Source organism: Cricetulus griseus, chromosome 5 (assembly GCF_003668045.3).
Source record: "Cricetulus griseus strain 17A/GY chromosome 5, alternate assembly CriGri-PICRH-1.0, whole genome shotgun sequence".
NCBI lineage: Eukaryota > Metazoa > Chordata > Mammalia > Rodentia > Cricetidae > Cricetulus > Cricetulus griseus.
Window position 1 is genome coordinate 105,344,119 of NC_048598.1, and position 18,515 is coordinate 105,362,633.

Genomic DNA, 18,515 nt, shown 5'->3' on the forward strand with positions numbered 1-18,515 from the left:
GATGTCATGGGTCAGAGCGAAGCCCTATGCTTGCATCTGGCCTTCCTCTTTGTGCCCACTGCTTACAGGTCAGGGACCACAGCCTTCTTATCACCTGGCTCATTGCTACCTCAGCTCAGGCTCTGCACTGCCAACCAAGGCATGAGAAGGAAGTTGCAGACCTAACACTTCCCTAAGAGCCACCAGCAAGCACCCTCAGGCTTCCTGTGCTCTGTTAGGAGAGCATGGCAGAGCCCAGTTTGGCTGGTGCTGGGGCACACCGTTCCTGTTCCATCTTTCACTAGCAGGGACTACGCTGCTCTAGGTACCATAAAGGTGGATCTTACATCACAAGTGGCTGAAGAACTCTCTCTCCTATGTTTCATCTATACCACTTGAAATGAATGTCTTCATCTCCCATGGGTTACAGAGAAAACCATTGGTGAGCAGATGTGACGAAAGGTCTAATGGACAGAGAGCAGTCACAGTCACGGGCACTGTGGAGGGGAGCTCAGAGGTGTGAGAGTGAGAGATCATTGCACCCACAAAGAAAATCACCTCCAAAAAGCAACTGGCCAGAGGGCACAGGCTTCGGTGTCCCCGTTTGTTAGAGAGAAATCAATACTTCCTACCCAAAAAGGTGATCGCAGAGAGGACACTACCTGTGTCGGTCAGTTCTGCATGCAGGCCTGGCACACAGCAGGCCTTTAGCAATCTGTCCCCTCTCCTTTCTGTATCTGCAAACTGCAGCTGATAGAGTATGTGCTAAGTAGAGAAGATAAAGTAAGGAAGTGGTCACGGAAAGACTTGACAGTGTCACTTTAGCTGAACTGTAGAAAAATCAAGGAGCAGATAAATGCCAGAGGTTAGGATCCGGTGTACACAGCTTCGGAAGAAGCAGCAGCTGGTCAGCTCCATAGAAGTAAAGGGCCCATGGCATGTGTCTGGACACAGGTGAGAGTTTCGAAGGACTGGGGGGGGGGGGTGACTCACTGTTGGAGGCAATAGGAACGATGGCCATTTCTCTAGCTGGGACTAAATATAATCATTAGATGGATCTATAAAAAGGTTTCTGAGAGCTGAAGGAGTAGACAAGGAAAATCTGGTCTGTATCCTTCTCAAGGATGGTGGTGATGAGTCCAGGGATTAAGAGAGCTGTGGTGTGTGGTCATTGATGTCTACAGAGCACAGTTTGGAGTAGGCTGAGTCTGAGGGACTAAAGGGAAATTCCTCATCTTAGGACTCAGGTCTAGATAGAGCCTGAAGCTATGGGCGATGTCAAGAATGTGGAAATACTTCCATGATGGAGAAGGGTCTCAAAGTCTGTAAGTCTAGTCACTAAATAGCAGGGCTAGGCAGTTCATGGGGAGGAGGCCTGCACCATGGTCCTCTTGCCTATGTGACTTCAGGAAGCCTTTTTTTAAAAACAGAGTATTCTATAAGCTCAACTTGGCCTGCAACTCAGTGTATAGAAACTAACAGTAATCCCCCTGCCTCCATTTTCTGCATGCTGGGATTAGATGTATGGGTTACCGCACCCAGATATGTAAGCTTTCAAAGCTTCTGAGAGGGTGGGCACTCTCCTGAAGGGCTCTCTGCAGATACTTATATCACTGAGTCATATCTCCTGTGTAATCTTATAAATAAACCAAAGTTCACATCTAATGAATCTCTCAAGTTCATAAATAAATTGGCTTAGTTCTAAAAAGCATGCTTTTAATAAAATCTCTGCATTCTGAATAAAATTGGCCACTCCAGTGCTTTTAACCTCACCACAATTCATCATCCCATGCTTGCATTTGCCTCCATGGTGAGACTTACACAAAGCCACAGGCCGAGCAGCAGGTTAAAGAATCCTTGACTCTACAGCCACTGCTTCCCTAAACCCTGTAGGTGCATGGATGGATGGCCCGTTGTTCAGGGTCTACACAGGTCCAAGCCACCTGGGGTCCTTGGTGCTGAGAGGGGAAGTGGACACAGCCTGGTACCTAACCCAGGAGCTATGTCCCATTGAGAACCACTCACAAAGGAAAATTAGTTTCTCCAAGGGAGTCTCACTGGATATGCAAGCCACACTTAAGGACAGTAGATGCCAACACAAAATGAACTCAGTGGGATTTTTAGAAGGTTTTTGTCTCTTAATGCTTTGTCTGGGCTTCCCCCCCCCTTACAGGTCTTTTGCTTATATATTATAGTTTCCAATTTGTGGGTTTCTTTGGTTGGTTGGTTGGTTGGTTGGTTGGGTTTTTTGGTTTTTTGAAACAGGGTTTCTCTGTGTAGCTTTGGAGCCTATCCTGGCACTTGCTCTAGAGACCAGGATGGATGGCCTTGATGAACTCACAGAGATCCACCTGCATCTGCCTCCCGAGTGCTGGGATTAAAGGCGTGTGCCACCAATGCCCGGCTCCAGTTTGTGTTTTAAATGGAATTTCTGTGTGTGCGATTGTATATGTCTGCATCTATGTATGTGTCTTGCACTTTCCTTTGGCTCTTTTTCCTGTTTGTTTGTTCTGTCCTTTCTGGTTTGTTTTTATTTTATTATTAATTTTTTAGATACCTGTTTTTTTTTTTTTTCTAATGAGAGAGAAAAAGAAAGGGGGAATGGACTTGGGCAGGTGGGTGGGATCTGGGAGGAGCTGGAGGAGAGGAAACTGTGATCAGAATATATTGTATGGGAAAAACCTATTTTCAATAAAAATTAAAATGAGTGCAGTTGCCCCCTGCCCTAGGCTGAGCCTACTTCTCATCAATTTGAGAGTTGGGCCTCTGGCTTGAGCCGTGTGTTTTCTCCCTTCTCTCTCACTGTAGACTACTGTTTTCCAAAGTGAAGCTGGAGTCGCTCTGCCGGGGCCCAGATGAGGCACTGCTCACCTGTAAGCACATGTTACAGATATGGAAATCCTGCTACAACCTCACCAACCCCAGGTAAGAGGCCAGCGGTGCCTGTTTTGTGTCGTGTTTGCATGGGTATCTGCAAATCAGAGCCATCTCCTATGGGCATTTACCTGGCATTAACTGTCACTCCCCTGTACCTTAGGCCTCCACAAATGGTAGATAATAAAAATGAAGTCTTAGGTACTGTTCTGTTGCTGTGAAGAGACACATGACCACAGCAACTCTTATAAAAGAGAACATTTAGTTGGGGCTGGCTTACAGTCCAGAGGTTTATTGTCATGGTGGGAAGCATGGTGGCAGACATAGTGCTAGAGCAGGAGCTGAGAGTTCTACATCTGAGTCAGCAGGCAACAGGAAGAGTGAGTGAGCCACTAGGTCTAGCTTGAGCACATATATAAGACCATCCCCACAGTGACACATTTCCTGAAACAAGGCCACACCTACTCCAACAAGGCCACACCTCCTGTGGACCTGTGCGGGCCATTTTCATTCAACCATCACATGGACCTTCAGGCTTCTCCATGGCTGGTCTCTAAGTCACAGGGTTCTTTTGTCCCCCTCTCCTCCCCATTCCTACCCCATAATGACCCATCCATTGACAAACGCTTTCTCTCTCCAGCCTGTGACAAGCCTTACCATCTTTCTAGAAATTGATGTATAGATTGATCACTGACATACTCCAAATGAGTTTCCTACAATAATAATTAAAGGATCTGTGTCAATAGCAGGCCGCATCCTATTAAGACAGGAAGTCACTGTGAACACAGTTAAAAATGGTTTTGAAGAAGTTAAAACTATGATTCATACAATACAAAATAAACACATATTGAAGGTTTTATTAACTTCACTTGTTTGTAAAGGAGCCAGTACAAGTTAAGATTCATTCAAAGAAGGATTTGAGCATTTGTATAGGCAGACATGCTAAAATGAATTTATAAAGAGATGAAAAAGTGGTAACCTATAAGATGATAGAATATATATTGTGGGGTTGTCTTTTCAATTATACACCCCACAGATAAATTTATCTTGCCCATTTTCTACTGATTAACTTCTGCCCTCAGAACAGTAAAGTACCTAACTTTACAGGAAGTCAAAGATGCTACCCTTTGAGCTAGCAGGTCACCAGCAAAAACCCCATAACCCATTTGCCCCAAGTCTGGGACACAGTGCCAGAGGAATTTAGCAAAGAGTTATTTGATGATTCAAGTGACTGCCCACAACTCTAACACTTGAGATTTCTCAAGTTCATGTCAAGGTATATGGGATGACTTATAGTAAGCCCTAGAGAGTCCGGAGGAGGTGAGGTGTCATTTGGTGGTAACAGGAGTATAGGAGGCAGACAAGTAGGCTGGTAACCATGGTCTACAGAGATCTGAAGAGAGGAAGGGGTCAGCTGTGAGTTAGGCTATGGCAATGGGAAATGGGAACTTTGATTTTTTTTTTAAAAAACAAAAGTTTTTTCAGGTGAACAGGTTGTGATGGCTCACACTGTAATTCCAACTCTGGGAAGCCGAGTCAGGAGGGTCACTGAGAGTCCAAGACCAGACTAGACAGCATAATAAGTTCTAGACTAGCCTAGACATCAGGATTGGTGAGTCTTTGCCCTATAACCCACCTGCAGCACATACCGCCTCAGCTGGTTGCCTCCGTGCTGGAGCCCATAGCCCATCTTTTGCCTGTACCGCCTTTAGAAAGGAGAAAATAAACCATCCGCTTTCTCTTTTGCCAATTTCCCTCAGTTCTCCACACCTCTCCCACCTCCCCACATTTCCTCCCACTTAGCAACCAAGAATATTGAATGTGCAGAGAAAAAAATAGCAGAATTGGAAAGCCTTTAAAAATACCTAACCAAATGCCTGGGCTATGTCCATACTTTACTTTCCTTGAAAGATCCTTTAGGGCCAGAGCAAGGTGTTCCCGCCCTTCCAAAGCCTTGGGCGTGGGGCACTGGCAGAGCAGCCATTTACTGGAGTGTTCCCTGTGTGTTTGCTTCATTTTCTCGGGATATAAATAAATGTTTCTCAGCAGCCCTCACCAATGCACAGATTTAGGCGTGCTTGGGTAGCTGGGTGACAAGTGGCCCTGGCTAGGGAGTGCAGCATGCAGAAAGAGGGCTGGCTCTACAGAGCCTGCTCCCGTCAAGGCCCCCAGATACAGCAGCATAGGACCAGCAGCCTCCAGGCTGTGTTCAGGTAACGTGGACTTAGCACAAGGCAAATTGTGATGAGAAGTATGTGAGGAGCATCCTTTACTAAAAATAAATAAGCTGGAAACTGAGCAGAAAGATCTTTACAGGAAGCAGTTGGTTTCTGTCCAGAGGAAGTGGGTCTATGCCACCTACCTAACTCCATTGACCTTGCCTCTGCCAGCTCAGCTGTGGTGGCCCCTTGCTCCCCCTGTCTGGATTCTCCAGTCTTTCCCAGGCTCTAGCATGTCCTTCCAGAGGCTCAGCACAGGCCCTGGGGCACTAAGAGGATGTGGAGGAGGGGCCACATTGAGAATAACCACGGTGTTCTCAGCAACTCCTTCCATCTTTATTTTTGCTTGAGGGAAATCATAATAGAAGCCGGCTGCTGAGCTGAGCCTTGGACAACTGTAACAGTAGGGTTCCACCTGCCGTTGGAAGATGCAGTTCCTACTTTGAGCTAAGTGGGTGGACGTTCTCTCCAGTGTACATTTGGTGAAGTGCTGCCATTTTAGGAGCCGACTTCTCCTTTCCTGGATCTGAAATTTTTCCTGCATCTAGGATAGGCTATTTCTTGGGTTTTGTCTTATCTTCCTTAGTATAGAACAAAGCCCCCTCAATTCTCTGCAATGACAGCATGAATCTGACCAGAATCTCACCAGAAAGGTCCTCATGCACTCCCAGGACTTGGAGTCCCGGCATGTCAGCCAGGGATGGTGGTAATTCCTTTCACTGAGAACTCCCCGGTGCCAGCACCACACTGGGCCATGTGGTGCCACGTTTTGTGCTGGCCTCGTTTTGGTCCCTGCATTGACCTGCAAGATAACTGCTGTTTGCTGCTTGGGAGGAAATGAAGTTGAAGCTCAGGGAGACTGAACAACATACCCAAGCTTTCCAACTCAAATATCCAGTGGAGCCACCATCCAACCAGAGGCTGTCTGACTCCAGAGCTCCCTCTCGGACCAAATGCTGCCTCTGTTGATGACAACCAGTTTCCCATCTTCGTCTTTTTAATTGTCAGTCACTTCTTCTTCCCTCTGATTACTGCCACCTGAGCCATCTCTGTCATTAGCCTTGGCTGACATCTTCATGGCTGGAAGAAGCTTGTTTCCTTCCTAGCTCTATTTCAGTCACCACCAAACAGATTTAAAGCTGACACAGACAGATGCGTGTTTTCCTTACTTCAGCCCCACTAGTAATCATCAGCATTTTGGTAGGGCTTTTTTATTTTTCAGAACATGCTCTCATTCTGTCTTCGGAAAGCTGAATCACGTGGGCAAATACCATGTTGCATGGGACTCATTTTACTCCAGCAAAAAGTGAGGCTCAGAAACACTGAGGGCCTGTGTAAGCATCATGACCCAGGCCTAAGAAGCTAGAGAGAGGCAGGCGTCCTGTCTTAGGGTTCTGTTGCTGTGAAGATTCACCATGACCACAGCAAGTCTTATAGAAGAAAGTATTCAAATGGGGCTTGCTTACAGTTTCAGAGGTTTAGTCCATCGTCATCCAGGCCAGGAGTGGGGTGAGGTGTGTGCAGGCAGACATGGTGCTTGAGAAATAGCTGAGAGTTCTGCATCTGGATCCACAGGCAGCAGGAACAGAGAGAGACTCCTTCACTTCAATTGGGCTTTTGAAATCCCAAAGCCCAACCCAGTAACACCCATCCTCCACCTCAATTCTATAAGCCTATGGAAGCCATTCTGATCCAAACCAGCAGTCAACTCCCTGGCTCCTAAAGACTTTTAGCTTATATCATAGTGAAAAAAAAAAAAAAACCCATAAGCCCCATAGTCTATTACAGTCCCAACACTGTTTACAAGTCCAAAGTCTCTTCTGAGGCTGAGGAAATCTCTTAACTGTAATCCCCCTGTAAAAACCAAATCAAAAGGCAGATCACAACCTTCCCACATGTAATGACACAGGACACACATTACCAGTCTAAGAGGGAGGAGAGGAAGCATGGTGAGGAAATGCTGAACCAGAGCAAGACCGAAACCTCTCCTTACAGCCTCTGCTGTGGGTTTCTATCTGCAGCCCGCTCTTTGGTGCTGGGGAGAGGCCAGGCTGCCATGGGAGCTCAGGGTTCTGACCCCTGGTCCACCACCACCACCAACTTTTGTTTAGCTTCTCTGCAGCTATGGAAGACAGGATGGGTTTCTAAGAGAAGCTTACAGTTCCAGTTTAACCACTGCTTACCATACTCTGAATCCTCAGTCCTAACAGGGAATAGTAACTCCCTGGAGGTGCACATGGATGTGAGTAGACATTCCCAGCTTATACACCATGGTCTTGGAGAGCCTTCTCCTGAAACTACCTCTTAGCACCACTCACCAGGAGTGGTTTTTCCATCTTTCCTGCCATCTACAGTTCCTGGGAGATGTTCCTGGCAGACTGAGTGAGTGCCAGGCTGAGTGGTGAAGTGAGATGATAAGGTTCATGAGAAGTCCCCAAGTAGACAGAATCCCAAAGGGAGAAAGGAAAGTGACTTCTAAATCAGTGAGAGAGACTTTGTTTCTAGGAAGAAAACATTCAATATGGAAGTAAAATGGTCTCAGTTTTGAACAATGTATAGTTACATTTAAGGGGACAATGGAAGACAGACTGAAGGTTACACCCAAATGTAGTTGTTCCACCAATGAGGGGGAGATGGTCTTGCATCATTATCAGTGATTTCAGTTGCTTGGGATTTCCAATGTTTGAAGTAGGAAGCCCTTAACTTCCCACATCTCCCATAGTTACACCGGAAGGCCACCAGACATAGTAGCCCAAGCAAATGTTTATAGGGAGCCATGTTTCTGACCCTTGGCATGTGCCTGGAAGTGATAACTCTCCAGGATGCTCCATCCACACATACTTCCCACCTCCACCCAATTCTGTGTAGGAAGATAATCTTTCCCTTCTCTGGCCAGAGAAATCACCGAGGTACAATGGCCTTGCTCAAAGTGATGACTCATTAGTGGCAGACACAGGATAAGAGCCCAGATCCCTATCCAGCTCCAGGACCCCAGCTTTTGGGTCCTTCCAAAGCATAGCACATGGCAAACAAGCTCATGCTCTGAAACTTGATGAGATGGAATCCTGCAGCACGCCCCAGTGTAGTCCACTGGCTGCCGAGTCAGGTCCTTCCTTTGCACTATTAATACCTCATGTGTTCCAGAATCCGTTATACATTGAGACAAAGCCTTCCAAAAACTCCCTGGATGTGGAACCATTGCAGTGTTCAGAGCATTAACCCTTTGTGATTGTTTATATTAATAATGGTACGTGGACAGACCAGTATTAGAAACAGTGATTGTCTGCTCAGGCGTTTGCATTGTCTTCTGCTAGGGGAGATTTTTTTTGTTTCCCAGTGTGGAAATAATGAATAGTGCAGCTTCCAGCAAGCCTGTATGGATGATGTAGTAAGTGCAGGCTGGCAGTCTGCAGTGAGTGAAGTTTCCTCGGCTTCCTGTGTTTCTCTAACTACATTTCTAGACGTGGAAATTGCAGCCTGTAAACTGTGTTAAGGTTCATAACGACTCTTGTTTGCTGCTTTCGAGCAGCAACAGCTGTGCACAGGAAGGAAACTGTGTTCCTTTACCATAGATTTCAAATGTCTTAACAGAAAAAAAGTCACTCCTAGCACTCCAGACATTATCATGATAGGAAAAAAACATGATAATTTCTACCTACTTCATAGATTGTGTCTTAGACTGTGTGGGCTAAGGTCCTTTAACTGCTTCATCCCTGTTTAGCCTGCAATGGCTCCCATGTGCTAGTGAAAAATGGGCGCCAGAAAGATGTGCAGTGCCGGAAGCTGGTGGGAGTGGCTGTCTGGAGGCAGATACCAAAACCTGCTGTGTTTTCCCAAGTCCCCTCTGGCCAGCCTTCTAAACTCAGCAGAGCCAGAGGGCCACAGCTCTGCCATGCCTGGCTCCTTGAAGCACCCACAGCACCTTCTCCTCATGTACCAAGTGGGAATGTTATCCATGTAAGGGACTTCAGATTGATCTGGGAACACACTCAAGTTCATGACTGATCACCCTGAAAAGCAAGGACCAGGAACCCTCAAATCCAGCAGCTGCCCCAGGAACTATAGGAGTCTTGAGAAATTGTAATTGTCCTAGAAATTTGAACATACTTTGTCTGGATGGGGCCTTGGCACTGTAGAATTTTGGAAATGTTCTGGGTAATTTACTCTCATGCCACTGCAGAGTTCAAAGCCCTGGTGTGCTTGGTAAAGCCCTCTTGGAGGGTAGTGCCTTAGGAGGGGGATAAATTCATTCCTAAATCTCATGACACAGGATGCCAGCCGTTATCTCCCAGTCATGAGGACAAAGGAAGTTCCTCTCCTCTCCTCCTCTCCTCTCCCCTCTCCTCCTCTCTCCTCTTCCCTGCCCTTTCCTTTCTCTCCTTCTCTCCCCTCCTCTCTCCCCCTCCCCTTCTCTTCAGCTCCCCTCTCCTCTTCTCTCCTTCCCCCCTCCCTCCCTCCCTCCTTCCTGCCCCCTCTTTCTCTCTTTCTTTGTGTAAAAGATGTGCATGTGTACAGGTGCACATAGGCCACAGCTCATCTGTGGTGATCAGAAGGCAGTTTTCAGGAGTTGGTTCTCTCCGTCCTTGGTCTGGGGATCAAACTCACATTATGAGGCTTAGGGAGCAAACGTTTTACCCACTGAGCCATTTCACTAGCCTGGTCTTCTGCCGTGTTTTATAATGACACAAGAATAGAAGCAGCAAGGACCTGTGGGTATCATGGAAGCCGTTTGTGATATGCAGCAATGAAGCCAAGGGTGCAGGATACCTTTGGATGTGGGAGGCTATGAGGAGCATCCAGACACATGTAGGTATCCCGGGCTTCAGCCTTCCGTGCCAGTCTGATCTTAGTCTTTTGGGTGACTGACATTTACAGTGTGTTTTGCAGTGACTCTGGACGTGGGAGCAGCCTCTTAGATAGAACCATCGCTGACAGACGACAGCTTAATACAATCACATTGCCAGACTTCAGCGATCCTGAGACAGGTGAGAATCAAAGGCCAGAGTGGGGGATCCAAGAGCAGACGGTGGGACCAGGTGCTGAGTTGGGTATTTGAGATTGTCAGGCCCCAGGAGTAGAGTGTGGGGTGCGAGGGGTTGGGGAAGAGTATGGGAACAGGCCTCAGGCAGAGAGCTGAACACTTAACTGTGGTGCACTTCTTCAGTCTCAATTTCCCGGTGTTGGTTTTACAGTGAGGAAAAGTAATATTAGCCCAGATGGACTCTTCAGTCTGTTTCCCCTTGCTCTGGGAACTTAAACTTTGAAACTACAATTAGATGGGTTCCTCTCTGCTCTTCCTGCTGTAGGCTTCTGCCCAGGTTGAAATCAGCCATCTGACTTCCAGTCAAATGCATAGGTAAACACAAATGCTTCCCTCAGGAGGACCTGTGCGGGGGCAGCAGCAGCAACTTCTCAGCTGCTAATTCTCCTGTCCCCACGTGGTGGCCCATAGCCCTTACTGCCTCTGAGCAAATGTTTTTGCTTGGCTGGTAAAGACCTGTGGGGGTAGTGTGCTTTGTGCTCACGTGCTCCCCGGGTGCAGGGAAGTAAGAACACCTCCCTAATTTTCATATCTGCAAACAGGCAGTTCCAACAGCAATGCTGGCTCGTCTCCGACAATCTGGGGACTCCACAGACCCACAAAACATAATGAAATTCACTCCGTTTCAAGCCTTAGAGGTAGTTCTGGAACACCCTTAGCACCAGCTTTTGCCACTGCTCCCCCCCCACCCCCCAACACCCAGCAAGGGACACTGCAAGCCTTGGCCTCCATGTGGCTCACTTCGCCTTTTATGGGCTAACTTCACAGGAGCCATGGGGTCTTTTTCCTGTCCCTGTGCCACATCCCAGCTCCTGACATCCTCTGGAAATTCCAACCCAGATGGGTGGTAGGAATGGGCCAGGGAGCCTGGTGCTGCTCCCAGAACCCATCCCATAACTTTTGCTGACTCATTCCTCCAAGGCTCCCAATTCAACGGCAGCCTAGGAAGTCCCATCCAGACCCTGGCCCTGTTTTAATGAATGTCGGACACAAGAGATAACACAAATTGTGGCTGCATTGAGTTGACCTGGCTAACAAGTACTGTTTACAGGCAGACTGGTGTGACCACAGGCTAGCCCACCCCAGCTTGGTCAGCATTTGGGGGTGGGCACAAACTCCAAGGCAAAATCATGTCTGGTGAATACAGTCACCCCAGAGGCCTTTTAAGGCCCTTATAGAAAGGAAAGGTCGGACTGTCCCCTCTAGTCAAAATGAGCTGAGGCTGGGACAAGGAGAGAGGAAAGCCAGGGACACTGACTATGGCCACTACCAAAATTCAGGCTGATTCCAAAGAGCTGCTCTGGTTGTGAGGGCTGTCCTCCCCCCCAGGCCTGTCCCTCAGCATCCCCTGAGAGTAGTCATACTAAATCTACACCTCTTTCCTTTCAGCTACCTTCAGTCTCACTTTCTCTTTGGGTCCCAAGACTTGAATGTTATTTTTCCATAACAGAGAGCCACAGAAAAGGAGTAAGGCCCTTTTTCTTGCTGCCCTCTGCTCCTCGGAGCATCTTCCCTGGGACTCTCAGGCATGCCTTCTACAGGATAAACCTCAGGTGCCATGTTGTCCAACGTGTGGCCCTGGCTGTGTAGTGGCCCACTATTTTTTCTCCCTTCTCTACCTTAGTGCCACTTTACCTTAGTGATAAAGGTCCCTTACTCCAAGGAAATCCAGGTGTCTGGAGTTTGGGCTCTGGTTCCTGTGTCCCTACCAGACAGCAGTGGAGACACCCCCTCCAGAGAGAGACCCCCTCCAGAGACAGACCCTCCAGAAAGAGACAGGCCAGTAACCATCTTGTTGCACTATGTAAATGAACCCTCCAGGGCCCCTTTTTGTCTGATCTGCTGTGGATCCCTGCTATTTGCATAGCACCCTTTAACCAGTAGACCAGGGATCAGAGAGCTAGGAGGCCTTCCTAGGGGAAGTCCTGCCACTGAGCATAAAACACTCTGAACTGATAGTGTAAGTCAGAATTAGGAAGGCTCACCTAGAAGGAGAAACAAACGATGCCTCTGTCTTGATGGACAGAAGCCAGTTTTCTTTAGTTTGGTTCCTTATGAGGCATCTGGCAGCACAGTTGCCTTAGTCACACGCAACTTTGTAGATGGTCTGTCTACTTCAGCTGCCTGTAGATATTATCTATGCCCCCATTTTTATTTCATTTCAAGAGAAAACAGAACTCACAATTCAAATTACAAAGCTAACTCGAAGTGTGCCATGGAGACGTTTTGTTTTCATAGCGCCCCTCCTTCACCATCACCCCTTCCAGAAGACAGACTCCAGTAGCCCCCCACCCCCATTAACCCTTGGAATAAGCACATGCATTATTCCCTGCCTGTTACAGGAGCAGTCACTGCTGTGTGCGCTCCGCAGTCCTGGCATTCTTCACTTCCCAGCACATCCCTAGACAGTGTCCTCATTCTGTTTCAGAACTCTGAATTATTCCATGACCCCGTGCTTTTACATTCTGCATTCTCACCCAGCCAGCACTATCTCGGGCATTTTTCTTCCTCTGCCAAAGTTTTTGGCTCATGTGATGCTGGCAGACGCTAGCTAATTTTGAGCATCCACTGTAGCATCGCTGGCTCAGTAAAGGTGGGCTACAGAGAAAAGAAAACTTGAAGGTCAGCGCAGCTTCAGTCTAACCGGGGTGGCTGTAAGATCACATTGTGTCTGGGAGAACCAAGCTGACAGGTGGCCGTGTGTTTTCAGTCCATGCTATGCCTGGTGCCTATTTCCCTAAATCCTAGGGTATCAGACACAGCACAGTCATGCAGTGCTAACATCAGAAAGAGGCCATGGCTAAAGCAATAGCAACTTTCCATTGTCTTGATCCTGTCACTCAGGTCATAGAGCGGAAGCCTCCACTGCACTCAGACCCCTTGAGAAGCCATAGATCATCTTACGCTACATTTTGTTTTTCTCTAGAATTTAAATGTATGAGACTAGAGATACTAATATAATGAATTCCAAATGTATAACTAAGTTATACATTGTATATACATATAAATATATATATGAATGTTAAACCATAAACCCTGATTATACATCTCTGGACATTATACAGTGTAGATTCAGTGTTCTTGATTCCAGAAGTGGTTGATGAACAGAAACTGGGGTTTCCACCTCTGAAGCTACCCATGTGCAGATCTCTGGAAGAGCATGCTCGGTATCAGCATACATAAGCTTTGGCCCAGACACGTCCTTCCGGGCTAGCAGAACAGAGTTAAGTTTTACTAAGTAAACAGTTACAGAACATGAAATTCCTCTGTTGTCCCCCTGGCTTCACTTCTCCCACTGATAGGCCCCAGCCAGCAAAAAGGAGAAATCAATGGAGTGACAGTTTTGAAACTCTGAGTCGTGGTCTTTCATTTGGAAAGAGTCCTGAAATAAAGGGGGGGGGGAATATTTTTCTTTCTTTTGCCTTTGAAATAGGATGTGGGGCTTATCTTTAATTGTTGGTAGATATTAGCAGACACCTATCCAAAGCAAAATAGCTTTCAACAGAAAAGTCTGATGCCTTTTGTTTGGGAAGGTTGCAGCTGTGGTGGTCTTTGTGGTGTCCCATACACCACCACCTCATACCCCCCCCACACACCCTGCTGTCAGGCCTGAAACCTGCAATACAAGCTTCCTTTCCAAAGGGCCCCACACATCCTGCTTCCTTTACAAAGGGCCAACCATTGCACACAAGAGACCACCCAAAAAGCTTAATCATTCCATTGTCACAAGACTGGGACCACGACATGGCATTACACTAAGCCCACTGCACCTTGCGAAACTTGCACTTTCACGTGAACATTATATAAGTCTCCTTAGAAAAAAACAATCTGTGGAAGGAAGGCCAAGGAGGGAAGAGTGCCATGCAGAAGGCCCTGCATGCTGTAGGTAAAGACGGGTGGATTTCAGCGGATCACTCTGCTGAACCTGTGCCCAGGTAAATCAGAGTTATTTTTACTCTGTGATCTTGCAGAGCAATCAAATAACCAGTGGAAAACAGATTTGTTTTCTTTGAAAAACACTTGTACCCTAGTCAAGTAGAGGGACGACTGTATTGCCTGCCCTCATTTTCTTTGCAGCCTATGTGAGTATATTAAAAGCTAGTTTATTTTTTTCTTTGTGTTTCTAAAGGTTTTGTTTTTGCTTTCATTTGTTTTCTCTCTTTCACTTTTTAGTGTCAGACTCCTCCTCCTCCTCTCTCTCAAGAACCGACTCACCTCTCCACCTGTTTGTGTCTTCTCCTCTTCATTCTCATCCCAAACCTGACATCTTTGTGTGGCCCCCTGCTGCTCATTCATTCAGTGACCCAGGTCCCCACCGGGAACCTTCACTCTGTAAACATGGTTTTTTCCTTTCTTCTTAGCCGCCCTTCATTTGCTTGGTGTGTTGTTCCCTGATAATCTCCCAACTGATAAGCTGGCTAGGAAACCCCATCAAATGTGTCTGGGAAAGATCTTGCTTATTTGCATATCCAAACCAGTTGGGGACAGACAGAAGGAAAGCTAAGGCTGCAGATAGTGACCACATCCTAACCTCCCCTGAAAAGTAAAGGACATGGGGTTCCACGAAGAACTATTGAAGGTCTTCCAGAGTGTCCCTTCTAGTCCCTGGGTCCTTCTGTGCTTTCCTGGAGCAGGCATAAAGGTATGAAAGCAAAGTCATGGGCTGGAGAGATAGCTCTGTTGACGAAGTGCTTGAGACAAGTTCCTAGCACCCACTTAAAGGCAGGGCACAGCTCCGTACATCTGTAATCCCAGTGCTGGAGAGACAGGGACAGGCATATGGCTGAGGCTCAGTATCCAGCCAGCCTACCAATTTGATGAGTTCCAAACCAGTGCAACCTGTCTTAAAAAGCCGGGTGGTGGTGATGCACACCTTTAATCCTAGAACTCTGGAGGCAGAGGCAGTTGATCTCTTTGAATTCCAGGACAGCCAGGGCTGCTACACAGAGAAACTCTGTCTCTGGTTAAAAACAAAAAACAAACAAACAAAAAACAAGGTAGGCAATTGACATGGTGGCACAAAGGGTGTGGTATGCACCTTCAGTCCTTGGGAGGCAGAGGCAGGCAGGTCTAGAGGCAGACCTTGAGGTTAGCCTGGTCTACAAAGCAAATTTTGGGCTAGCCAGGACTACTTAGTGAGACCCTATCTCAAAACAAAAGAAAACCAAGATAGACACCTCACCTGAGACTGTCTCTGCCCCCAACAAACACATGCATTTACATATATGTACACACACACACACACACACACACACACACACACACAAAAGAAAAGGTAAGCTATAATTTTTTGCAAATAATTTAATCCTAAAATGTCTACACTTCAATTTAGAGGTTAATTAATTCCAACTGCATATAACAGTGAAAGCCATAATCTAAAGATGACATTTGACTGCCTGTCAACATGGAATAGAAAGCTTTGATAGCTACGCTTCCGGAACCTTGCCCTCTGAGGCCAGTGCCAGCAGTTCCAGAGCACATTTGAGACGTGGGGTTGGAAAGAAGGAAGGTGCAGGGTTTCTGTCATGAAAATGTGTAGTGACTAGACAGTATCTTTGCCTGATCTTGCTTCTAAATAATACAGAAAATTTGAAAGTCTACTTTAGGAAGTTCCAGAACATGTCAGTTAAAAAAAAAAATCCCCATATTAAAATGAAATGCACTAGTTGGTGAAATCCTTAAAGGGACCTAAATATGGTGCTCACCGGGAGAGCCCGTACTTCAGTCATTTATTTACTGTTCACTTTCCTGCCAGCAGTGCCGGCAGATCTAATCTGTGTCTGTGATTTATAAGGCTCATCTTTGTTCCAAATGCTGTTACATGCTGAACAAAAGCCCATAACAGGGCTGCTGCCAGAAAGAGCCACTTTGTCTGGTGTGCTCTTTATTGGCTGGTGCTGTTATGTAAGCCTCCATGCAGGTCAGGAACAAAGGGTCATCCAAAGTCACGTTCACATCAGCCGTGACTCTTGACCTCACTCATCTGCATATGGCATATTCCCAGCTTTGCTCTCCGGGCAGCCCCAATTCTATGAAGTGAAAGATAAAGGTGCTATTTATAAACTGTTTGTGTTACCTTTTTATCTACCTCAGAGCAGCACTCTCTGTTAATACAGTGCCTAGGGGCAATTGCCAACTTTGATTTGTCAAGGGGAAAAAAAAATGTTTTTTCTCTGCCATTGGCTTTTGTTGAGTTGTTTTTTTTTTTTTGTTTTGTTTTTTTTTTTGTCTTAAATGAAGTCCTGTGGTTCTAGAATAATGCTGTATGTTTCTACTGCCCACTGTTTGCACAGCAAACCCACCAACTTCTGCACCCTGCCAGTTTTTATCATCCTAGGAGCCCTTAGTCTTTTCTCAAGTCCTGGCTCTTCCAGTGCCCCTTCAAATCAAGCTAATGAGTAAATTGTTGGAGCACTGAGCACCCACTGAGCTTTCTGCTATATGTGACATGTCCCGACCAGTGTTCTGTGGTTATTCTCCGTGAAGCCATGAGCCATTGTCCCATCCTCAGGGAGAGCCTGGCTGGTAACCAGCTCTTCCCAGGGATCTTTCTTCCTTGTAGATGCTACTTTGTTAGTTTAAGAAATAAAACCACGATAAATAGTTTGTTGCTCTAATTGTAAAGAACTCTCTCCTAGCAATGAAAACCAGCCCAGCCCTGTACTTTGACAGACATAGAGTTAGAGTTAATGTGTGGAGAGATCCAAAACCTGCTGGTTTCATTGTTTTCCCCTTCCTTTTGGAATTTCCTGCTCTGGAAACAAACACATGGCATGAACTGGTCAGTTTCCATGTGCTGGGTGAGCATGTCAGTGTGTGTGGGGGTGTGTGGGGGGGGAGAATGTCTGATTGGCCTTTCTTTACTTGAAAACAAAAGTCATTGTTAGTGGAAAAATAAAATCTGATTCCAGCCAGCCAGACTTACAGTTGGAAGGTTATTGGAGCCTTCTTTGCTTCCTTAGCTTTAATTTTGAGTTTTCAACTGTTTTGTTTCTTGGTTTTAATTTTTGGTTTGCTCTGTTGTCCCAAGGCAACTCTCCAGAAGCACATTTTCATGGTTTTCCCTCCCTCTTTTCAGTTAGTAAGTAGCCTTCCTCTCTATTAACCCTGTGAGGGTCTCCAGAGCACACCTCCCTCCACTGTTGAGTGTGTACTGTGGTTTGCAAGTGTTGGGAATGTTGGGATGGTGTGATCATCTCACCCGCCACCTGCTTGCCCGCTCTGCCACCTGGGGCACACTTCCTGAGACTCCAGGGTATAAACCTAGGGAGGCTGTGCTGCTCTGAGGACTACAGACGGTAGAGGAGAAGTGCCTCTGACGCAATGGAGTGGGTGTAACTCCCAGCTCTCCACAGGGATCTGGAGATCTGGAGAGATGGCTCAGCAGTTAAGTAAGGGTGCTTACTCCTCCTCCAGGGGACTCAGTATCACATCAAGTGGCTCATAGTTGGCCTGTAACACCAGCTGCAAAGGCTCTGATGCCCTCTTCTGGCCTCTGTAGTCATGGAAACATGTGGCATCTATTCTACACACACACACACACACACACACACACACACGCACGCACGCACGCACGCACGCACGCACGCACGCACGCACAAATAAAAAGCAATCCATAATAGGAAACAGGTTTATTTTGGTGTTTTCATTACATTAAAGCTCACCATAGAAAAAGATTTTACCACCAGGTCCCTTTAACACCAAGCTTCTCTGAGAAAGTTTAAAAAAAAAAATCTGATTTTCCAAAAATTAGACTAGATGAAAACCTTCAACAGTTGCTTCACTTGAGACTTGTTACATTTATACAAAAGTCCTAAATATTTTTCATAAAATGCATCAAAACCTCTGAGAAGAGCCAGCTCTGCAGAGGAAGATTTCCTCCTCATCTGTAAAAATGTAAACGTAATACTCTAATTACATGCACCTGTGTGATGTGGCAGCAATTGATCCTGAGCTCAAGGCCCATCCACGTGCCTAGAGATGTAGCCCTGGAAGCGGAGACTCTCAAAAAGGCTCTCCAGATGGAAAGTCTGGAAGAGACTGGGTGGGGCTGAGAGCCAGTGCTACCTCCACACTGCCCTTTCTCTGAACCCCAGAGACCCTGCTCTCAGGGACTCTGGCAGTTGCTGTTGGGGAGAAAAGAGTGCATGGAGTCTCGTTCCCCTCTCCAAACATGTAATAAAGTCAGCAAGGCTGACTAGGGCTCTCGACTCCAACTTTCCGCTGTGTGGTTGTGAAGGCTGCTGCTCTGTTTGGGAGTAAATCCCCTGGAGAGGAGAATAAACAGAATAATGAGAGAGCCTAGTGTCAAATCAGATAGGAAGAGAGCTGAAAATAGGAATGGATTTTTACTTTCCATCATATCCAAAATTATCACTATTCCATTAATAGTGATAATTTTA

The 18,515-nt window shown here is 46.6% G+C and overlaps 1 protein-coding gene across 8 annotated transcripts in view; it reads left to right on the forward strand.

Annotated features, from left to right (window-relative positions):
- The window catches only part of Ttc7b (tetratricopeptide repeat domain 7B), a 275,916-nt gene that overhangs the window by 146,587 nt on the left and 110,814 nt on the right, over positions 1 to 18,515 (forward strand). For 6 of the 8 annotated variants that reach the window (XM_035445975.1, XM_035445976.1, XM_035445977.1 and 3 more), the window contains 2 exons: positions 2,788 to 2,904; positions 9,948 to 10,057. In XM_035445975.1, the coding sequence (XP_035301866.1) occupies positions 2,788 to 2,904; positions 9,948 to 10,057 (227 nt within the window). Of the gene's footprint in view, positions 1 to 2,787; positions 2,905 to 9,947; positions 10,058 to 17,143; positions 17,218 to 18,515 lie in introns of those variants that run through there. The other 2 variants (XM_035445980.1, XM_027419106.2) reach the window with 2 other exon arrangements.